Source organism: Cherax quadricarinatus, chromosome 76 (genome assembly GCF_038502225.1).
Source record: "Cherax quadricarinatus isolate ZL_2023a chromosome 76, ASM3850222v1, whole genome shotgun sequence".
NCBI classification, from domain to species: domain Eukaryota; kingdom Metazoa; phylum Arthropoda; class Malacostraca; order Decapoda; family Parastacidae; genus Cherax; species Cherax quadricarinatus.
This window is the reverse complement of record NC_091367.1, coordinates 4,008,212-4,033,781: the sequence shown is the minus strand read 5'-3', so window position 1 is coordinate 4,033,781 and position 25,570 is coordinate 4,008,212. Positions and strand designations below refer to the sequence as shown.

The 25,570-nt window shown below is 39.6% G+C and overlaps 1 protein-coding gene across 1 annotated transcript in view; it reads right to left on the bottom strand.

Annotated features, from left to right (window-relative positions):
• Positions 1-25,570, bottom strand: part of UbcE2H (ubiquitin conjugating enzyme E2H) — a 53,764-nt gene that overhangs the window by 21,877 nt on the left and 6,317 nt on the right. Inside the window, exon 2 of the mRNA XM_053798365.2 lies at positions 10,570-10,646. Within this exon, the coding sequence (XP_053654340.1) occupies positions 10,570-10,646 (77 nt within the window). The remainder of the gene's footprint in view (positions 1-10,569; positions 10,647-25,570) is intronic.

Below are 25,570 nucleotides of genomic sequence, written 5' to 3'. Positions count from 1 at the left end.
CCAGAAGGGGGTCAAAATATACAGATCAATTAATCTCCTAAGTTTCTGTCTCCACGTGGGTTATAAAAGAGCAGTTAAGACTGTTGTATGAGTATATAAAGTGAGCATCCATGAGAATTTTTTTGTTGTGGGTACCCTTGCAGTTAATTTCTGTAAGCAATAATTCTTCTGGTATGTAAACACATTAAAAGCAGGAGAATTCACAACTAATCCACAAATTGGATTTGATAAGTAGACTGCATTTTTGTCTATCCTGGATCATCATCTAGTTAATGCAACTTGATATTGATTCAGGATGGACTGAATCAATATCATCTACAATTTACAAGCTAGTCGTGAAATGTTCCAGACATTGTTACCTAAAGGTGATTCTGGTCGTCACCACCTCAATAACCAGTCCCTGGTTGATGGTTTGATCAAACAGGCAGTTGGGGCTAGCCATATGCTATCAAAAATAGGCACCACAGCCCAGCTGATCAGGAACTAACTTTAAGAACTTACCAAATTTCCTCTGGACAACAGATAAGTACTTGCTATTTATTTCCCTTATGTATGCAGTGAGGATGTTGAAAAGTCCTGGCCACCTTACACTTACCAGTTACCAGGTATTCAGTAACCTTTAATTGTGCTCATACTCATTTACCACTTTGCTTTTTCATTGGAGGCATTTTGCACCATTTGCTGCGTCTCTTGCTCTCAGAGTGAGTAATTTTCTTGTGCAGATTTGGAACAAATCCTTCAAGAATTTTCCCAGATGTAAATTATGAGGTACTTTTCTTGTCAACATTCCAGGGACTTCAGGCATTCCCAATCATTTAGGTGTTTGAATTTATATGGGCAGTGAAGGTTCTCTGTACAAGCTCCAGCTCTGTGTTTCTGCTTGCCTTAGAGAAGGCTGTTAAGTGTGTATCAATATTCCAGACTAGACAGAACAAGGACTTAAATAACAAAAAGGCACAATACCGTGACTGGAACGATACACAAATAACCCGCACATAAAAAAAGAGAAGCTTACGACGACGTTTCGGTCCGACTTGGACCATTGACAAAGTCACACTTAAGAGAGTTATCGTCATTAGCTTAACATTTCTTGTATTTAACCCTTTCAGGGTTGGTGCCATACTAGTATGGCTTGCACGCCAGGGTTGGTGCCGTACTAGTACGCATAAATTCTAGCGCCTTCAAATCTAGCGAGAGAAAGCTGGTAGGCCTACATATGAAAGAATGGGTCAATGTGGTCAGTGTGCACAGTATAAAAAAAATCCTGCAGTACACACTGCATGAGAAAAAAAAAAACTCCGACCGTGTTTTTGCTTTAAAACAGCAACTTTGCAGTGTATTTTCGTATGCTGTCTATGGTTGTATTCTAGTTTTCCTGGTCTCATTTTATAGAATGAAAGACATATTACAGAAATTGAGATGGTTTTGATTGGTTTCACAATGAAAAGTACCTTGAAATTGAGCTTAAAGTAGCAGAAACGTTTGATTTTTGCCAAAGTTCAAAAGTAAACAAATCACGCCATGTGTCCAATGAACATCAACTAGTGAGTCTAATATTCTTTCACAAGTGCGCTGATATTATTTATACCATTTCTACACTAATGCAGTAGTCTGCATAACAGTAAATCTTCCATTTTTTTGTGAGAATAAAAATTCAAAGTGGAAAGCAAAAGAAATGTAAGAGGGGGCCTGGGGACATGACTTATGAACAGAAAAAATGTTATTTTAGTGCCAGGAATGTCTGTCTTGTTTATTCTGGACCCTATTTAGAAATTGGCATCTTTTGAAATTTGTGAGAAATTGGCAAAATTGCCAATTTCTGACCACTTTATTGGATAGTTGAAATTGGTAAATAAATGGTTTCTTGTACTCATTCGATAGAAAAAATGGAACTCTAGAGAAACAGTTATGACTTTTGTCAACTGATACATTGGAATTGGCCAAAAATAGGGCTCAAAGTGGGCGAAATCGCTGATGCGTAAACATCGTCGAGACCGCTAACTTCGCGAGAGCATAATTCCGTAAGTTTTTCCATCAAATTTCATACTTTTGGTGTCATTATGATCGGGAAAAGATTCTCTATCATTTCATGAGAAAAAAATCTTCTTATTTTTTTTTTTTTTTTTTCAAAAAATTTCTGACCCTGAGAACAAGTTTAGGGGAAGGTCTGTCGACCCTGAAAGGGTTAAGGTTATGCTTAGCCAGCCTATTAATTTTCTTGCATTTGTGCTGTGGCCCTTGAACATTAGATCATCTGACATCATCACTCAGAAGTCTCTCTCATTCCTCTTCTGCTGTACTGAGTAGTTCAGGCTTATTTTTTAATCTGTTCCATTTATTAACTCTTCAATTTTTCCATAGTGAAGTAACTGAAATTTATCCTCCCAGAACATCATATTTTTTATAGCCTGCTGGAAGATTTGATTGGTATCAGCTTGAACAGTCACTGTGTCTTCAACAGATGCAGATCTCATACAAATTCTAGCATCATCAGCAAAGATACAATGCTCTGACTTACATCTATGTCAGATATGAGAATGAGTAACAAAACTGGAGCAAGAACTGTGCTCTGAGAAACTGTGGAAGCCTCTGATATAACTCTGTTGACAATTATTCCCTGTGTCCAATTTGCTAGAAAATAAAAAAAATTAACTTTCTCACTTTTCCCAGTTATTCCTTCTGCATGCATTTTGTGTATTATTACATCATGATCACAGTTGTTGAAGGCTTTTGCAAAATCTCCATTGTGTCTGCATCTAAGACCATGTCGTAATGGTCTAGCAACTGTGAGGCAGGAGCAACCTGATCTAAACTCATGTTGTACTCAGTTGTGAAATTCTTCAATTTAATTTTTTTTTTTTTTCAACAAGTCGGCTGTCTCCCACCGAGGCAGGGTGACCCAAAAAAGAAAGAAAATCCCCAAAAAGAAAATACTTTCATCATCATTCAACACTTTTGCCACACTCACACATTATCACTGTTTTTGCAGAGGTGCTCAGAATACAAAAGTTTAGAAGCATACACATATAAAGATACACAACATATCCCTCCAAACTGCCAATATCCCAAACCCCTCCTTTAAAGTGCAGGCATTGTACTTCCCATTTCCAGGACTCAAGTCCGACTATATGAAAATAACAGGTTTCCCTGAATCCCTTCACTAAATATTACCCTGCTCACACTCCAACAGATCGTCAGGTCCCAAGTACCATTTGTCTCCATTCACTCCTATCTAACACGCTCATGCACGCTTGCTGGAAGTCCAAGCCCCTTGCCCACAAAACCTCCTTTACCCCCTCTCTCCAACCCTTTCGAGGACGACCCCTACCCCGCCTTCCTTCCCCTATAGCTTTATATGCTTTCCATGTCATTCTACTTTGATTCATTCTCTCTAAATGACAAAACCACCTCAACAACCCCTCTTCTGCTCTCTGACTAATACTTTTATTAACTCCACACCTTTTCCTAATTTCCACACTCCGAATTTTCTGCATAATATTTACACCACACATTGCCCTTAAACAGGACATCTCCACTGCCTCCAACCGTCTCCTCGCTGCTGCATTTACCACCCAAGCTTCACACCCATATAAGAGTGTTGGTACTACTATACTTTCATACATTTCCTTCTTTGCCTCCATAGATAACGTTTTTTGACTCCATATATACCTTTAGGAAAGGTAGGGGGTGTGTGGACCAGGTGTTTACAGTGAAACATATAAGTGAACAGTATTTAGATAAGGCTAAAGAGGTCTTTGTGGCATTTATGGATTTGGAAAAGGCGTATGACAGGGTGGATAGGGGGGCAATGTGGCAGATGTTGCAAGTGTATGGTGTAGGAGGTAGGTTACTGAAAGCAGTGAAGAGTTTTTACGAGGATAGTGAGGCTCAAGTTAGAGTATGTAGGAAAGAGGGAAATTTTTTTCCCAGTAAAAGTAGGCCTTAGACAAGGATGTGTGATGTCACCGTGGTTGTTTAATATATTTATAGATGGGGTTGTAAGAGAAGTAAATGCGAGGGTCTTGGCAAGAGGCGTGGAGTTAAAAGATAAAGAATCACACACAAAGTGGGAGTTGTCACAGCTGCTCTTTGCTGATGACACTGTGCTCTTGGGAGATTCTGAAGAGAAGTTGCAGAGATTGGTGGATGAATTTGGTAGGGTGTGCAAAAGAAGAAAATTAAAGGTGAATACAGGAAAGAGTAAGGTTATGAGGATAACAAAAAGATTAGGTGATGAAAGATTGAATATCAGATTGGAGGGAGAGAGTATGGAGGAGGTGAACGTATTCAGATATTTGGGAGTGGACGTGTCAGCGGATGGGTCTATGAAAGATGAGGTGAATCATAGAATTGATGAGGGAAAAAGAGTGAGTGGTGCACTTAGGAGTCTGTGGAGACAAAGAACTTTGTCCTTGGAGGCAAAGAGGGGAATGTATGAGAGTATAGTTTTACCAACGCTCTTATATGGGTGTGAAGCGTGGGTGATGAATGTTGCAGCGAGGAGAAGGCTGGAGGCAGTGGAGATGTCATGTCTGAGGGCAATGTGTGGTGTGAATATAATGCAGAGAATTCGTAGTTTGGAAGTTAGGAGGAGGTGCGGGATTGCCAAAACTGTTGTCCAGAGGGCTGAGGAAGGGTTGTTGAGGTGGTTCGGACATGTAGAGAGAATGGAGCGAAACAGAATGACTTCAAGAGTGTATCAGTCTGTAGTGGAAGGAAGGCGGGGTAGGGGTCGGCCTAGGAAGGGTTGGAGGGAGGGGGTAAAGGAGGTTTTGTGTGCGAGGGGCTTGGACTTCCAGCAGGCATGCGTGAGCGTGTTTGATAGGAGTGAATGGAGACAAATGGTTTTTAATACTTGACGTGCTGTTGGAGTGTGAGCAAAGTAACATTTATGAAGGGATTCAGGGAAACCGGCAGGCCGGACTTGAGTCCTGGAGATGGGAAGTACAGTGCCTGCACTCTGAAGGAGGGGTGTTAATGTTGCAGTTTAAAAACTGTAGTGTAAAACACCCTTCTGGCAAGACAGTGATGGAGTGAATGATGGTGAAAGTTTTTCTTTTTCGGGCCACCCTGCCTTGGTGGGAATCGGCCGGTGTGATAATAAAAAAAAAATAAAAAAATATACCTCAACGCACCACTCACTTTTTTTCCCTCATCAATTCTATGATTATATTAACATAAATTAAGTTTACCACCCTATAATAATACTGAAGGAAGGGTTGAGATTTGTTGTTGTTTTTGAACAGTAGTAATGATACCCCTCTGGTAAGAGTGATGAGTGTTTCTTCTTTTTTGGGTCACCTGGCCACGATGGGAAACAGCTAATGTGTTAAAAAAAAATAAAAACACCATACACCAAGCTGCATGAAATGCTAAATTACAGATGTAGCACCAAACTTCTACTTGCCTTGATAACTAGATTAACAAGCTAGTACATTATTATGTTTTCCATCTGGCTGCTTGAAAGTGCAGAAAAGAAAAGTGTCTTCCAGTCTATCAATTGTTACTAATAAATAGCCAACAAAACCATAAAAAAACACCCCAAAGTTGCTATTTAAAACCAAACACAGCAGAGGTTTGTTTTTACCATGATGCACCGAGAGGGGTAGAACTTTTTTTATACTGTGCGCATTCACCACACAGACCCATTCTATCATGTCTAACAAAAAATTTATTGCTCACAGCATATTTGAGGGAGCTGTGTTGTAAATGCAAATCTATGTGAACAACACTGGCATCAATGATGTAGACCTACGTAGGAGACAGCGAAATGGTTGAAAAAAATTTCTTGAGGGGGCCAAGGGAGTGAACACTCCAAGATTTCTATTTTTGTCACAATTTATTTTTAAGGGGCCATAAAATTAATAGTAGTCAATAGTGTTAAAACTACTGAAAGAATTACTACTGTAAATCAAATTACATTTGCAGATAAAAACAGTATGATAAACAACCTTCTTAAAAGTAACTGGGGAATGCATCGAGTATAAAAAAAAATTATGAGGCATGTAAGGAACAAGTAGTGTAGCAGCTAACCAAAGCTGATTGGCTTGCTGAGTGAGGTATTAAAATAAGTGTTACGACAATGTTGCTAATGGAATATTTACAAATCTTGCAGTGTGGAAGTACTGCACAGTACAAGAACACAAGAGCATAATGTTAATAACAGATATAGTAAATGCTTTAAGGAAGAATCTACAGTACAGAATTCATTTCAACACAGTAAGAAAATCAAGGAATGAATGAGTGGAATTAGATGTACTGAACCATGATACACTGCAATCATTTTTATTCTATTTAATAATAAGAGGTATTTACAGGTAACAGAAATACAGTATACAATATAAACATCAATCACATCCATCAGTAACACTTTCATAACTTTTTAAGCCCTGCTGTGCCACCTGAAGAGGTTTTTTTTTTAATTAAAAAATGGAAATTCTAAGTCAATATGCAGTAATAGCATAGACACTTATCTTAGGAATAAAAACATAAACAAGTGTTCCTAACCTATTACAGTGGAACCTCAAATATCGAACTTAATCTGTTCCAGAAGCTAGTTCTAAATTCGAAAAGTCTGAAAAGCGAAGCAATATTTCCCATAAGAAATAATGGAAATACAATTAATCTGTTCCAGAAACCCAAAAATATTCACAAAACAATACATTTTATAGAGATTAATTACAGTTTTACAAATATAGTGTTCAATTATGTATTAATAAATGTAAATTAACATATAAAATAACATTTTTACTTACCTTTATTGAAGATTGGTGATGGCATCTGGAAGATAGGGAGGAGGAGAGAGGGAGTTGGGGTTAGTGTTCAGAAGGAGAAAATCCCTCCATGAGGACTTCGGGTATCAAAGCCCTCTCTGAGGTTACTTCCCTTCTTTTAATGCCACTAGGACTACACTTCTTAAATCTGTCAAACCAGCCTCTGCTGGCCTTAAATTGACTATCAGCACTAGTTCCAGGAGTTTTCTGTACCAGATCGGCATGCAACTTCCTTGTCTTTTCGCAAATAATGGTCTCTAAAACACTATCACCTGCCATCTTTTTATCCTTGATCCACACCAGCAACAACTTCTCAACCTGATCGATTGTCTGTGGTCTTTTCTTGGTTAGCATATTAACACCTTTCACAACATCAGCTTCCTTGATTTGTTCTTTCTTTGCCAGGACAGAACTGATGGTCGACTTGTTTTTCCCATACACCCTGGCAAGTTCAACAAGTCTCACACCACTCTCATACTTCTGTATTTCCTTCTTCACATCTATGGTGTTTCTCACTTTCTTTACCACAGGGGTACCACTAGCAAGTTTCTTTGGGCCCATGGTAGCTTATTTCACAGTCCCACAAGCACTAAACACAATGAAATAATCGGAAAATGTTTGAGTGAGAGCGCGGGTTAGTGTTCACTCAAGCATCAACAAAACCAGACTGGCTCACAGCGCCTGTGTGGGGACACGGACAGAGCGGGCTGCCGGACAAGTCCAGTACCCGGCGATTCGAAAATAGGGGCAAGTTCGATAATAGGGACAAAGCTGGTTCGATAAAGGCGTTCGATTTTCGAAGAGTTCAATAAGTGATACATTCGAAATTTGAGGTTCCACTGTACAGTGGACCCCCGCATACCGCACGCATCGCATACTGTACAATCCGCATACCGCTCGCTTTTTTCGCAAAAATTTTGCCTCGCATACAGCCCAAAAACCCGCTCACCGCTCTTCGTCCGAGACGCGTCCAATGTGCAGCCTGAGCCACGCTCACATGTTCCGCCGGTGGCATTGTTTACCAGCCAGCCTCCGCGGTAACATCCAAGCATACAATCGGAACATTTCGTATTATTACAGTGTTTTTGGTGATTTTTTCTGGAAAATAAGTGACCATGGGCCCCAAGAAAGCTTCTAGTGCCAACCCTACAGCAATAAGGGTGAGAATTACTATAGAGATGAAGAAAAAGATCATTGATAAGTATGAAAGTGGAGTGCATGTCTCCGAGCTGGCCAGGTTGTATAATAAACCCCAATCAACCATCGCTACTATTGGTGGTACAGCTGCTGATGCTGCTGTACCACCGTCAGCTGCTGCTGCACTGTCAGCTGCTGCTGCTGTTGTACCACCGTCAGCTGCTGCTGCTGCTGTAGTACCGTCTGCTGCTGCTGTAGCATCGTCTGCTGCTGCTGTAGCATCGTCTGCTGCTGCTGTAGCATCGTCTGCTGCTGCTGTAGCATCGTCTGCTGCTGCTGTAGCATCGTCTGCTGCTGCTGTAGCATCGTCTGCTGCTGCTGTAGCATCGTCTGTTGCTGCTGTTGCATCGTCTGCTGCTGCTGTAGCATCGTCTGTTGCTGCTGTAGCATCGTCTGTTGCTGTTGTACCACCGTCAGCTGCTGCTGCTGCTGTAGCACCGTTGTTGGTGTGGCTTATTGAGAATACCAAGAAACAATTAACCCCAGAGGATTTGCCACCCAGGATAACCCAAAAAAGTCAGTGTCATCGAAGACTGTCTAACTTATTTCCATTGGGGTCCTTAATCTTGTCTCCCAGGATGCAACCCACACCAGTCGACTAACACCCAGGTGAACAGGGAAAAATGCCTGGAACTAGTGCTCATATTGGTGAATTTAAAGCCAGCAAAGGTTGGTTTGAGAGATTTAAGAATCGTAGTGCCATACACAGTGTGATAAGGCCTGTTCTGGAAGAAAATGCCAAACAGGACTTACAGTACTCAGGAGGAAAAGGCACTCCCAGGACACAGTGTCTCATCAGTCATTGCTGCATCTTCAGTAAAGGTAAGTGTCATTTATTCTTCATTTAGTAGAGTAGTACATGGACAATATATATTGTGCATGTACTACTCTACTATTGTGCATGTATCCTTCTCTTTTGTGTAGGAAAATGTATATTTCATGTGGTAAATTTTTTTTTTTCATACTTTTGGGTGTCTTGCACGGATTAATTTGATTTCCATTATTTCTTATGGCGAAAATTCATTCGCATACCCAACATTTCGCATAACAACCAGCCCTCTTGCACGGATTAAAGTCGCTATGCGGGGGTCCACTGTATTTACATCAAGCAAGAGCCAAAATCTTGTTTCTAGGCTTCCCTCTCAGCCGACTTAGTCAGCATAGGCTGTGGGCATAGAAGTTTTTAATTTTCACCACCATCTTAACCCTTTCAGGGTCCAAGGCCCAAATCTGGAGTCACGCACCAGTGTCCAAGATATTTCAAAAAAAAAATTTGTTATTTTTTCTTATGAAATCGTAGAGAATCTTTTTGTGAAGGTAATAAAACAAAAAGTACGAAAATTGGTGGAAAATTGACGAAATTATGCTCTCGCAAATTTTGATGTGTCAGCGATATTTACGAATCGGCGATTTTGCCGACTTTGACTCCCATTTTAGGCCAATTACATTATTCCAATCAACCAAATTCTTAGCTATTTCACTAGTATTACTTCTATTCTATCGATTGAGCACAATAAATCGCCAAGTCAACTGTTTCAACTACAAAATAAAGTGATCGGAAATTGTTAATTTGGCCAATTTAACACAAAGTTCAAAATATTCCAATTTCAAAATAGGGTCCAGAATGAACAATGTAGGCATTCCTGGCACTAAACTAACATTTCCTCTGTTCATTAGTTATGTTTTGAGGCTTTACAAATAAATTGCATTTTGATTTTTTATTCACATAATGAATTTTTATTCACACCAAAAAATAGAAGATTTACTGTTATGCAATACTGTAATAATTGTATAAATATCATCACCATATTTGTGAATGTATATTAGACCCACCAGCTGATGTGTATTAGACGTGTGAGGTCGTTTGTTTACTCTTGAATATCGGCAAAAATTTAACATTTCCGCTACTTTGAGCTCAGTTTCAAGCCATTTCCAATGCTAAAACCAATCAAAATCATCTCTATTTCTGTAATATGTCTTCCATTCTATCAAATGAGACCAAGAAATCGCAAATACAACTATAAAAAACATACGAAAAAACACTGCAAAGTTGCTGTTTTAATCGAAAAATCATGATTTCATTTTTTTTCTCTCATTATGCACAGTGTGCTGCAGGATCTGTTTTATGTGGTGCACACATACCACATAGATGTATTCTCTCATATCTAGGCCCAAATGTACCACTCACAGTTTATCAGAGTGAGCTGAGCTCATGGCGTAGATCTACGGTTTGGACCCTGAACATAAAGCCGTAGATCTACGGGACGGACCCTGAAAGGGTTAAGCTGACAGTCTTACCGCAAACCCATTTGTTGCTGTTGGTTTAAATCAACAGTCCTCATGAAAGGCCTAACATATTTTATTAATAAGTAACAAGACAAATTCAATGATGAGCACTTCTCAATTAATATGCAAAATTCTACAAAACCAAACCATACATATTCTGACATATCAGCAGTAAAGGATTTTTGTTACAGAACTACAAGTTCTAAAAATATGATAAGTTACACTCATATGATGCCCATTTGAAGCTACATTATGAACAAATTATGCTGTACCATTTATGTAAGAAATAACAACTTAAAACATCATTACTTACTTGCTTTTGGGCCATAGAACTTTACACAGAATTCGTTGAGTCCAGTGAGCATAGTAACCTCATACTTTTTCTCAATACTGGAATTTAAAGTTAAGGAAAATTATGGAATTGTTTATGTCGAAACACAGTAAATTATTATTATTATGGGGAAGCGCTAAACCCATAGGGATTGTACAGCACCTGTGGAAGGGTGGGGGCAGAAGGCATGCAGGATTAATTAATTCAGGGAACTGGAGCACAGATCCAATTCCCTAGAATATACAGTTAAAAAAGATGATTTGGTAATCTTAAATGCTAAGCAGCAATTCAGTATCACACATATCTTGAAGAAATTATCAGGGTTTAATTACTCTAGCCTGTTTGGTTAGGCTTTTGGTTTGAAGTCTATTGACTCCTAAGATCGTTAAAACCTAAATCACCTAATTTCAAAATCCTAAGCATGCTTTAATACACAGAAGTTAAGAAACACAGTAAACTCAATGTGTAAACACAGAAGTATACTTCTCAGTGTAAAAAACCCATGTGACTGTTTAGTAATGTAAAAGTTTTGATGAGCTCTCTTATAACTTGTTTGATGCAGTATTAACTCCTTTAGCTCTAACTGATCCTGATATTCAGGAAGAGTTATTTCTTGAATGACTTTAATCACCCTACCTCTAACTTTTTCTAGTGATGCAATGTCCTGCTGAGGAAGCAATCTTCATGTTTAATAGTCGAGCTGGGGGGAGTATAAGACACATATAGAACTGGATGATTACATTCTTCTTGCAGTCTAAACACATTTAATAATTTTTTATATCTTTTTTACCTTTTCTTTAGTCCTTAAACTGCCAATGATGTAAACTAGCGTAAAACGGGAAACTGCCGATGATGTATATTTATGCCAAAATTCTAGGGCCTCCAAAATAGTCCTGACTGGCCTGGTTAGGACTACAGTGTGCTAACCACTGAATCAGCTGGTTCTAATATTATTCATCCAGCTATGTACATGTATATTTTTATACACCTTAGGGAGGGTAGCATGGGCCACTACTGTCACCACAAATTAAGGTTTTAACAGACAAATTCCACACCAGTGTGGCTGTGGCAAGCTCTAATTCAAGTCCCTTCAAAGCCACCATCATGACTTACAAAACTATAATAACACAAATGCAAGCAAATCACAGGACGGGTGGGGCTTGAACCCATAACATGGGCTCGACCCCTACCTATTCTGTAATTTGTTTGCAATTATGTTACAATTTTGTGAGCAATTACATTTATTTACATGTGTTGAGTGTTTACATTAGTGTAGTTGAACAATAAATATAAGTAAAATATATGAAAACATAGATTTAGATGGAAAACATGTGCTCCATAAAAAATTATAAAAGTAAAAATGGAATGTTATGGAGTCGTTGGAGAAATACACAATACACAATTGGTTTACTGATGGTAGGTCATGATGTCCACCAACTGTAATCCTATGGGCTACATCCTGGCCGACTATGCCCATGGGTGAAGCCGGGATTTGAACTGATAAGAGGTCAGCATTGTGATCTTTCAGTGATTCTAGGTAGCCGTCACATTCTTATGCAGTGACACTGGTAACAGTCTCTTACTGACATGTGTAACATACCATTGACAGCTCGCACCATGCTACCTGCAAGACAACCTCATCATAAAGGCAGATATTTTAATACATACAATATATACGGACTATCAGATGCTACACAGATGACTATCAGGCAGTGATTCTATACAATGCAAAAGAGTGCTGTACAAGAGAACACTTATCAGACTCGTAGATGACGCTGAGAGCATAACAAATCTTAGTGGATCGTCGAGGGAATCAGGAGATCTATTGATCACTATTCAGGTGGTCTATGTGTTCTGGTGTAAATTATAAACAAGAGTGAAGAGAACTTAACAGGCAAGAGATGTGCACACAAGTCACATCTGCTAAGTCCAGAATTCACAGAGAATATGAATAATCAGTGTACAATAGAAATTGACCCACAGATATAATGACAGTGACACAGGTCAATGCCATGACCTTTCAAAAACTATCTAGGTAACCGTCACATTCTTATGCTGTGACACTGGTAACAGTCTCCTACTTGCTTGACATACCACTGACATACTCAAGAGATTTTGTTCAAATTATTAACATGTGCAGCCGGCAATAACATCCTGGTTGATCAGGCCCTGATCCACCGCCAGGCCTAGTCATGGACTGGGCCGCAGGGGCATTGACCCCCAGACCACCCTCCGGATATACTCCAAGTGTAAGGACTGCTAACCCAGGCTAACCCAATAAAGTCATGTCATTAGACTGGCTTATTTCTATTAGGGTCTGGGTTTTTTTAATTCTCTCCCAGGGGAGTGTAAAACAGCTGCTGAGTGACACCGGGGAAGAGACACCATTAGGAACCTGCGTTAATGTCCCCTGCTGAAGAATTGGGACAGGAAATTTACAGGATATCAAGAATTGCATGTGGAGGACGGAAAAATAGAGGACTTCAATGAATCCTTCACAACAACACACCTTAGCAAAGTGATGCTTACCCATAATGTACAATAGTTTTTTTTGCATTGGCCATCGTAAATCCTATCTGCTGGGGTAGTGTTAGGGTGTGTTCCATGAGTATCGTCTTCCAGTAATTAAATGGTAAGTGTTAATACCAATTATATATTGTGTACCCCACAAGCCTAATATTATACAGTCCACACAGCTTTAATTACCAGAGTAGCTGGTTTTAATATTGTAATTATTAATTTAATGACAGGTCTAGCTTTATGTGAGAGTGGTGAATAAGTGGGCAGTCGAGGGAGTTACAGTGACCTACTGTGAGAAGTCCCACTTACCTCATCCAAATTACTTGCAGGTAATAATTCAGGTAATACCCTGTAAGTCTCCTGCAGGCGATTTACTCACATAACAATAATAATAATAGTAATTAGTAATAATAATAATAATAATAATAATAATAATAATATTCATAGCACACACCCAGGTACCTAATTAATGCTAGGTGAACAAGGGCAACAGGTACAAACACGTGAACATGCTCAACATTCCCACCTGTCCAGGAATCGAACCCCAATCCCTCAGTGTGTGAACTAAGGCCGCTACCAACTGAGCCACAAACACTTAATGGCTATATATTATTATTATAATCAAAATTAAGCGCTAAACCCACAAGTCATACAGCGCTGAATGATTATATATGAAATCGGTCCTCTAATTTGGGCATTAACTTTCACAGGTCTTACTGTGTGGGCACTTCTGCATTAATGTATTTTCCACATCTTTTGTTATTCTTGGTTACATTAGGTTAGGTTAGCATATATTAAACTACATTTCCATATAATTAACTGACAATAACGAAATTATAAGACAGGTGGCGTACGTCTGGCAGTACAAGGCGTAATATTGAAACTCGATTCGTGTATTTTTACACGTATGGTAAGAAATAGGAGGGCGGGATGATGTAAGATGGTGCGCCCTCAACATTAAGATTAATTTGTGAAATACATCACAGCTGTTCATTGCACAAAAATATTCCCTACTGCCCATTTGTTGTAGCATCCGCATACGTTTTTATTACTACTACTACTACTACTACTACTAATAATAATAATAATAATAATATTATTATTATTATTATTAAAATGCTTCTATTCTTCGGACATACGTTGGATGTAAGCGGTACAACAATTTGGGCAGTCAATAATACACCACCCAGTTGGCAGACGTACAACAAACTCTGCTTTGGGAGTAAATATACATGTATACAAAAAATGCACACTAAATAACTACCAACATGTAAATAATTACAAATCTGAGAGCTAAGACAAGTGTAAAGTACATCCATTAATGTGAAATACAGAAAGTTGAAGCTTAAAGCTACTTTCTCATTTCGCTGAGCACGCGGAAGAGGATGTATCACACAGTTGCCACTGCTTCTATTATTTTGTAATATCAATTTTGCCATAGGAACAACAACACATGTGCAAAATAATTTTGTAGGTAATAAATTCTCAAGAAATAGCCATCTGCACAACTTATTGTCTGTAAATTTTATTTTACTTGACTAGCAAATAAAATGCAATCCTTCAGTGAAAATTTCTAAGGCATTTGTCCCAAAAAATACAAATTAGTTTTCCATATCTATAACTTCGTATTCGTTGACAACGAAGAAACGTAGACACGAAAACTACAATATTTATATATGCGTAGGTGCGCAAAGAAGAGTCAATGACTTATAAAGATATCCATGGCATCTCCTCCCACTAAGTTGCCGAATGTCTTGACGCGCTCGCTCTTGCAAAATACATCAATGTGTTTTCTTGACGCACTCCTGTTCCAAAACGTATCATTCTACATCACACTTCTGACACACGTTAATAATGTATCGCATCTCAGCCATCGTAATATAAATATCTTGAAACGTCTCCCGGATTACAATTAAACTGTATTTTGTACCCGTTCTATTAATACCTCAATGTCGCTAACAATATCTGCATATCCTCGGTATTTATACAATAAAATCTACAATTCTTGAAGCCTACTTAGCCAGCCACACTATTGTTTCATGCATAATGATACAATAAAAGCAATTCAGGTTGAATTTAATAACATCAGTAGTGACTTGATCATGCTAGTCGTGCATATATATACGAATAATTTTAGATGAACAAATAAAAACGGGACACTCTTCAAATCTGTTTGCACTTGTATTGGAAATGCGCATGTATGCAATGAAGAGATGTGGAGAGAGAGAGGAAAAAGAGAGGGGGAGAGGGGGAGAGGGAGAGGGAGAGGGAGAGAGGGAGAGAGAGTGAGAGAGAGAGAGAGAGAGTGAGAGAGAGAGACAGAGAGAGAGAGAGAGAGAGAGAGAGAGAGAGAGAGAGAGAGAGAGAGAGAGAGAGAGAGAGAGGGGGGTGGGGCGTAACTTAACCATACCATTCGTCATGCCTTGCGGCGATGATGGAGGGAAGGGGAATATTTTGTAATTAACACGCTAGTGTGGAGATACCTTTTGCCTCGTACATGAACACTTCCAGCAGGTCTTTAGTTTTCTTACACACTGACATTTCGGCCAGAATATGATATTCAATAGGTGTGGAGCTTACAAATTTTCATAGCAATTCGTGCCCAGCGTGCTTCCTACAACAGTTGGCTAACACAAAAGGGCAAGTAGGAAGAGTAGGAGAAAGGAAGAGAGAGTAAGCTGGAATGGAGGGAGTATGCTAGGTTGGGAAGGAGAGGGAGGGACGGGGGAAGGGGAATGAGATCTGGTGCACACAATATGACACACATCAACCTGGTAGAGTACTCCTACCCAGTTCCACAGGAGGGTGGGTGAGTGTAGTGGGGTGGGGAAGAGGGATCCTGACGTGCACACCTTTGAAACCTTCACAAACACAGTTATTATATAGCTGGAGGAAGGGCTACGTTAGTAAGGGGGCTCACAGCCCTTGTGGAATGAGGTAACATCTTTTGATCCGAAGATGGGAGCTCTAATTCCTTGGACCAAGAGCCCTCACATGCTTAAAGGCTCCACTCCATTGGAAAGGCCCATGCACAGCTACGATCCAGTAATATACATGCCAAAACAACCATGTGTGTGTGAGCGTGCGCGTGTCTGCGTACTCACCTGTATGTGATTGCAGGGTAGAGTCGCAGCTCCTGTGTGCGTGTGCGTGCGTATGTACCCCTGTGCGTGCATGTGCACTCACCTATATGTGGTTGCAGGAGTCGATTCACTCTCCAGTTCGTTCCATTTCCTGATTATTGTAAGGCCGAAGACATACTTTTTAACATCCCTATGACTCATCTGAGTTTTTGTGCCCTCGTGTTCCTGTTTCCTATCCCTCAATCTACTCTCTGTGAAAGGCTCAGGGTAATTGAAAAGTTATAGCAGTGTGATTCTTCCTCCATGGTTGAAAGCAAAAGTACTAAAGATACCTTTAAAAACTCACTCTTGGCTCTTTTCGAATATCACTTATTCTGCTCTCGCTACTCTTGTTCAAGTTTTTTTTTTTTTTTTGTCAGTCGCAGGCAGGAAAAACTACGTACACATGTTATAGTAAAATGAACTGGCAGTCACACTGATGCACACTAGGTAATACAACTCTATTAAATAACCACGGTATGGTCTAAGCATAGCAAATTCAAGTGGAGTTGTTACAGTATGACCCTGTTTCTTTTTCTCTCAAGAAGACGTCGCACTTGATGAAGACCGACACTTATAATTTTCCTCTTTTATACCGGAACACAAGAATCTTGAGGATTCATTGCTGATAAATCCTTCAGCATGCTACTCAGCTTGTTTAAAAATCGCCTACTTAATTAATTCACTGACTACCATGTCTCTAACAAGAGATTAAGCCTGTGTACTGTATTCATGAGTACTGGTCATTTTCTGACGACATCCAAGTTGAGAATCAAGAGGATCCAGTAAACGGCGTGAGTGAGAGCGTTGTCGTACTTCTTGTTGAGTTACACATCAATGCCAGCCGATTTACACAAATGAACTGCGTCTTGCCAGATCCCTACCATAAATTTTTACAGCGTTTTACCGAAGTTTAGAGAGGAGGGCCTGACCCCCACATGGTGCCGCAAATGTTAATGAGCTTATTCAGCACCTCATGTAGAGGAACTGTAATAAATTCTTTTGTTGAAGCTATATATACTTTCTTTCTCCTCCCCTCTACCCAGTTATAAGTAACCTATTTGAAGAAACTGTTACTATTTTAGTTCCTCCATCACCCCCGCTTCGAGTGATCTACCTGAAGGCTTTCACTCTGCTTTCAATAAATCAACTTATCATAAGGCTGCCTTTATTACACTAAACACCCACACATGAAATAAAACACTACTTATACAACCTGATTGTAAGAGAAAAGAAATTTGACAGCCCAGTGCTACTACATAGCACAGCAGCACAACTCAACACAACCAGAAGCACTAGGAATCTCTGGCGCTACTTAATTGACTGGTCAGAGACCGGCCACTAGCGGAGTATCTAGCCTGCACCACACGGGTTTAGAACTTCAAGTAATATGATACAATCTTAATCCACTATTAACACCTGGGCAAACTTATCTCAAGGTCGATCGATATCTTAGAGAGCAGAGTCTAAGCCAATCAATTAGGCCTGAGTACCACAAGGAGTGTGTTTGGCCCCCTATACACCCGCTTCACTTATCAACAGGCTTCACTGATTGCTGGCCTCTAGGGTCCGATGACAACTACTACTCTTGAAACTATATGGTGCTTTGTCTTTATTTAATCATCTAATGCATTCTACTTGCCACCCTAAGATTGAACAAGTACGTCTGAGTCTTCAGCTGTCATCCTTGTTCTATGGCTTGCTCTCCTCGCATCTCAAACCACCTATCTTATCTTCTGAGTATTTTGTATATGGTTCTATGTAATGTCATCCCCACGTAACGACTACGAAGAACCATGCGGGGAATCTTGTAAGGAAAACAGATAAGAGACCTACATATAGTATGCGATAGTATAAACCTATAGGTGCTTCCCTACAACTCCACTATATAAAGGATCCGCGTTAATCTTCCTATAACTGTTACCCCTAGTCACCTAGCAGCAAATAGGAGGTAGTTGGCTTTTGTGGGTCGTATCCATGGGAAAGAGGGGAAGGATTCCAAAGGATATTAAACATTGCTAGATTTTCTTGGGTTATCCTGAGCTAATACCCTTCCAGGATTCATAACCCGAAGAATGTCTTCTTGTCTTCCAAGCAAGGTGCCATTACTTGTACTAAGCATCGATGCCACTGCAGTACAGCCTTCAGTACCGGAGAAAGGTTGTTGGCCTTTCTGTCATGTTGAGTACAAGGTCAACGTACTCAAGGGGGGTCCCCCCCGACACGTTTATGGGGGTTCGAGGCCAGCTGGACGATGTGTAATTAATGCTCGCTCTGTTTGAGAGTTAAAACTTGCCTCTCCAAGACACTACTGCATGTGCAGTACAAAACTTTTATTAACAGATGACGTTACTCTCAAAACAAAGCTTTGTGAAGTCAATACAAGGAATATATCGACGTGATATACAAAAGAGGAGAAATGAGGCGGGATCACGTAACGTGCTCCACACACACACTACAATTTTAATCACAGGTATTGTATAACCCCTACAGGTTTAGTGGGTCTCCGCATGTGTGTTCACGTATTTGTAATTGCAGGGGCAATTCACAGCTCCTGGCTCAGCCTATTTGCTGGCCACTCCTGGATTCACTCTATACTGGCTGCGTGAGCCCTATCATACCTATTCTTAAGGCTGTGTATGAATTGTCTCAACCAATTTGCTGTGCATATACACATTATACATACCTACACACACACAAATACATGCATATAGTACATAAATGCGTATATATACATTAACATACACATGTTAGTAGATAACAATTCAGAATCATTAAAAACCAAACAACATATAGTGGTACTACTATATGGATAAAGGAAAGGGAGGGGGATTGGGGAAGGAAAGGGAGGGGGATTGGGGAAGGAAAGGGAGGGGGATTGGGGAAGGAAAGGGAGGGGGATTGGGGAAGGAAAGGGAGGGGGATTGGGGAAGGAAAGGGAGGGGGATTGGGGAAGGAAAGGGAGGGGGATTGGGGAAGGAAAGGGAGGGGGGCTGGGGAAGGTAAGGGAGGGGAAGGTAAGGGTTTAGGAGAAGAGTGGATGGGAGGACTGAGGAGAGGAGGGGAGGGGAGAGGGAGAGAATATTCTACATCATAAGACTACACTCGGCTACGCCCTCAAGAAAATCTCGTCTATAATAAGTTTTTCTCAAATAACTAAAGTCTGGAATATGTTCATACAGCATGCAAACATTAATGAAATAAAAGTTGCCTGAACAGCCAACAGCTGGCTCCAAGTTCATCTTGTTATTTGTATGTTTCATAACAAATAAAGATTTAATAAAGATGACAGAAAAGGCTTCAATATGAGCTGAGGTAGGGAGCAGCTCTCTTCTTTCTCTGATGTACTAATATAAATATGGTAGTTTTTGTGTTTTTAGTAGATATTTGATTACACCTGAGATCGCAGTTATAAAAAATGTACAATGTAAATGTGTTTCTTGTGGGAATCAACATTATATACGTTTCTGATAACATCATGATATATGGAAACTTAAGTGAAAACCCTTGAAAATAGGGTTAGGTTACTTGACTCTGACGTGCAAAACTCATAACACATTTTAAGTGCTGTACATGTATATTATTATTTATAAGCTATTTATGCCATCTATAGAAGAGGGTGAGACAAACTGTACGGGCAGTACACATTATGAAGCTGCACATTACTCCTGTGACACAATCCTATGACCGAGTAAGAGTTATGAATTAAATCTTTTATTGTTGAATTACACGCATGTAAAATTTTGGTATTTTTACTTGTAAATGTTTTGCCATACAGTGGCTTTATCAGTACAATACTGGACATTAATGCAAGACAGCAGAAGGTGGGGTAATCAGTCCCTCAGTACTGTAGTCTTGGTAAATCTGAACCACAGGCAAGAACATGGGTGCTTATATATTGGAGCCAGATGCTCAACACCTGCTCATAGGCTGAGGGACTGATACCTCATCTTCTATTGTCTTCTGTTTAAATCTCTGTATTATACTGATAAAACCACTATAAATAAAAGTACCAAGATGTTACACACATGTCTAATTCTTTATCCTGTTGGTATTATATACCACTGATATATTACTAGTATTTTATTGCCTGTGGTACTGGGTGATGTGCATGCTTCAAGTCCATGGTGTCAGCAGTTTACAGCCTGTACAATTCCAATATCCTCGTATGGAATATCAGTTTTAGTCCCATATCCCTTTAAGTACTGTACCAGAGGAAAACCATTCAAGTTATTAATATAATCAAATATTTAAAATATCTTGGATCAAACAAAACCACCATGGAAAGTAGAGCTGTCACAAACACTTTTAGCAAGTCACAAACAATAATAAGAAAAAACAGGGAAAAAATGATGGAGAGTATATTTCCATTACAAAAATAATAACCAGAGAGTATTAATAGTATAATGGCCAATCTATAACTTCAGTGAGTAACTGTCAAAGGCCTAAACTATGTTCTACTCTCTATACTCAGTCTCAACTTCAATGATATTTCATTTCAGTATAAACTAGAATCATGCACAATGGTAATTTTTTTTTCTTTACAGAAATCGTGTTACACATTACAGAAAAATAAAATGAGATTTACCAATAATCACGGCAACTGCCAACTGTCTGTCTACTGGTCAGTGTCAGAGTATCATAGTCATTATTCCATCTGCTTCGAAAGTAAGTTTCTATATGAATCTCACTGTATACGTTAGTTTTTATGTGAATCTTAACCTCTTACAGTATATAAACAAACAAAAAGTACTCCATGGTTTGGAAAAAAGTACATTTGTCTGACTTTTTTGGGCTATCCTAGGCAATTTACACCTATGTTACTATGTATGATAATTGTACTTATGTGGATCTGTACCTAAATAATCTTACTTACACCTTGGCAAACAGTCTGTAAACAGCCTTTCAAGTGTAGGACATGCACATGCTTCCTTACATCTACAATAATCTCTTCAAGCTCTTCTACTCTAACGCATAGGATACCTTTAATGACGATGTTTTGCCTACACAGTGGGAGAAACAATACACATTGTGTATTGTTATTAATAAAGGTATCCACTGTATCTAACTGTACTTTACTTCACTTTGTTGGTATTTATATACCAATCCAGTTCCATCTCCTACAAGAAACCCTTCTAGGGAGGTGGGTTCCTCCAAGTAGGTGAAGGGCTCTTAATCCAAAGAATTTACCTCCCATTCTCCAAGCATTACAATCCTCTACAGCTGCAGTACTTCATATAAAATTAATAATAACTCTACAATATGATAGAAAACACCTAGCTGATATGTTGCCTAGTAAAATTGCACATGGTTTCTATAACAGCTGAAATTAAGATATCACACCAAGGATAATATTCACTACTGGAGCACATGTGTGCACAGCATCCTGACAGAATAAGCAAAGAAATGAGAAAAAAAAGCTATGTTCTTATTGAGTCTAGCCAAATTATAGTACAGAAAAAACACAAGAATATCCAATTTCTATTCACTGTCAGACACATTACATCACAAGACAAACACAAAAATATTCTATACATTAATCAAAGAAACACTATGTATGGGCAAAAAGTAGAAAAACCAGAATCAACAAATATGAATTTGCAAAAGTTGCTTTGTTATTTTTTTTTTTTTTATTATCACACCGGCCGATTCCCACCAAGGCAGGGTGGCCCGAAAAAGAAAAACTTTCACCATCATTCACTCCATCACTGTCTTGCCAGAAGGGTGCTTTACACTACAGTTTTTAAACTGCAACATTAACACCCCTCCTTCAGAGTGCAGGCACTGTACTTCCCATCTCCAGGACTCAAGTCCGGCCTGCCGGTTTCCCTGAATCCCTTCATAAATGTTACTTTGCTCACACTCCAACAGCACGTCAAGTATTAAAAACCATTTGTCTCCATTCACTCCTATCAAACACGCTCACGCATGCCTGCTGGAAGTCCAAGCCCCTCGCACACAAAACCTCCTTTACCCCCTCCCTCCAACCCTTCCTAGGCCGACCCCTACCCCGCCTTCCTTCCACTACAGACTGATACACTCTTGAAGTCATTCTGTTTCGCTCCATTCTCTCTACATGTCCGAACCACCTCAACAACCCTTCCTCAGCCCTCTGGACAACAGTTTTGGTAATCCCGCACCTCCTCCTAACTTCCAAACTACGAATTCTCTGCATTATATTCACACCACACATTGCCCTCAGACATGACATCTCCACTGCCTCCAGCCTTCTCCTCGCTGCAACATTCATCACCCACGCTTCACACCCATATAAGAGCGTTGGTAAAACTATACTCTCATACATTCCCCTCTTTGCCTCCAAGGACAAAGTTCTTTGTCTCCACAGACTCCTAAGTGCACCACTCACTCTTTTTCCCTCATCAATTCTATGATTCACCTCATCTTTCATAGACCCATCCGCTGACACGTCCACTCCCAAATATCTGAATACGTTCACCTCCTCCATACTCTCTCCCTCCAATCTGATATTCAATCTTTCATCACCTAATCTTTTTGTTATCCTCATAACCTTACTCTTTCCTGTATTCACCTTTAATTTTCTTCTTTTGCACACCCTACCAAATTCATCCACCAATCTCTGCAACTTCTCTTCAGAATCTCCCAAGAGCACAGTGTCATCGGCAAAGAGCAGCTGTGACAACTCCCACTTTGTGTGTGATTCTTTATCTTTTAACTCCACGCCTCTTGCCAAGACCCTCGCATTTACTTCTCTTACAACCCCATCTATAAATATATTAAACAACCACGGTGACATCACACATCCTTGTCTAAGGCCTACTTTTACTGGGAAATAATTTCCCTCTTTCCTACATACTCTAACTTGAGCCTCACTATCCTCGTAAAAACTCTTCACTGCTTTCAGTAACCTACCTCCTACACCATACACTTGCAACATCTGCCACATTGCCCCCCTATCCACCCTGTCATACGCCTTTTCCAAATCCATAAATGCCACAAAGACCTCTTTAGCCTTATCTAAATACTGTTCACTTATATGTTTCACTGTAAACACCTGGTCCACACACCCCCTACCTTTCCTAAAGCCTCCTTGTTCATCTGCTATCCTATTCTCCGTCTTACTCTTAATTCTTTCAATTATAACTCTACCATACACTTTACCAGGTACACTCAACAGACTTATCCCCCTATAATTTTTGCACTCTCTTTTATCCCCTTTGCCTTTATACAAAGGAACTATGCATGCTCTCTGCCAATCCCTAGGTACCTTACCCTCTTCCATACATTTATTAAATAATTGCACCAACCACTCCAAAACTATATCCCCACCTGCTTTTAACATTTCTATCTTTATCCCATCAATCCCGGCTGCCTTACCCCCTTTCATTTTACCTACTGCCTCACGAACTTCCCCCACACTCACAACTGGCTCTTCCTCACTCCTACAAGATGTTATTCCTCCTTGCCCTATACACGAAATCACAGCTTCCCTATCTTCATCAACATTTAACAATTCCTCAAAATATTCCTTCCATCTTCCCAATACCTCTACCTCTCCATTTAATAACTCTCCTCTCCTATTTTTAACTGACAAATCCATTTGTTCTCTAGGCTTTCTTAACTTGTTAATCTCACTCCAAAACTTTTTCTTATTTTCAACAAAATTTGTTGATAACATCTCACCCACTCTCTCATTTGCTCTCTTTTTACATTGCTTCACCACTCTCTTAACTTCTCTCTTTTTCTCCATATACTCTTCCCTCCTTGCATCACTTCTACTTTGTAAAAACTTCTCATATGCTAACTTTTTCTCCCTTACTACTCTCTTTACATCATCATTCCACCAATCGCTCCTCTTCCCTCCTGCACCCACTTTCCTGTAACCACAAACTTCTGCTGAACACTCTAACACTACATTTTTAAACCTACCCCATACCTCTTCGACCCCATTGCCTATGCTCTCATTAGCCCATCTATCCTCCAATAGCTGTTTATATCTTACCCTAACTGCCTCCTCTTTTAGTTTATAAACCTTCACCTCTCTCTTCCCTGATGCTTCTATTCTCCTTGTATCCCATCTACCTTTTACTCTCAGTGTAGCTACAACTAGAAAGTGATCTGATATATCTGTGGCCCCTCTATAAACATGTACATCCTGAAGTCTACTCAACAGTCTTTTATCTACCAATACATAATCCAACAAACTACTGTCATTTCGCCCTACATCATATCGTGTATACTTATTTATCCTCTTTTTCTTAAAATATGTATTACCTATAACTAAACCCCTTTCTATACAAAGTTCAATCAAAGGGCTCCCATTATCATTTACACCTGGCACCCCAAACTTACCTACCACACCCTCTCTAAAAGTTTCTCCTACTTTAGCATTCAAGTCCCCTACCACAATTACTCTCTCACTTGGTTCAAAGGCTCCTATACATTCACTTAACATCTCCCAAAATCTCTCTCTCTCCTCTGCATTCCTCTCTTCTCCAGGTGCATACACGCTTATTATGACCCACTTCTCGCATCCAACCTTTACTTTAATCCACATAATTCTTGAATTTACACATTCATATTCTCTTTTCTCCTTCCATAACTGATCATTTAACATTACTGCTACCCCTTCCTTTGCTCTAACTCTCTCAGATACTCCAGATTTAATCCCATTTATTTCCCCCCACTGAAACTCTCCTACCCCCTTCAGCTTTGTTTCGCTTAGGGCCAGGACATCCAACTTCTTTTCATTCATAACATCAGCAATCATCTGTTTCTTGTCATCCGCACTACATCCACGCACATTTAAGCAACCCAGTTTTATAAAGTTTTTCTTCTTCTCTTTTTTAGTAATTGTATACAGGAGAAGGGGTTACTAGCCCATTGCTCCCGGCATTTTAGTCGCCTCATACGACACGCATGGCTTACGGAGGAAAGATTCTTTTCCACTTCCCCATGGACAATAGAAGAAATAAAAAAGAACAAGAGCTATTTAGAAAAAGGAGAAAAACCTAGATGTATGTATATATATATATGCATGTGCGTGTCTGTGAAGTGTGACCAAAGTGTAAGTAGGAGTAGCAAGATATCCCTGTTATCTTAGCGTGTTTATGAGACAGAAAAAGAAACCAGCAATCCTACCATCATGCAAAACAGTTACAGGTTTTTGTTTCACAGTCATCTGGCAGGACGGTAGTACTTCCCTGGGTGGTTGCTGTCTACCAACCTACTTTGTACGCCATCAAATTTGTAAACTCTTTAAGAACTATTGTTTTCTCGGCTCATTTCAAAGCTCAGCCTTAAAGAATACTACTACCCCCAGGAAACAGCCCACAACAGTTGTGCAACCGTCAGGTACAATA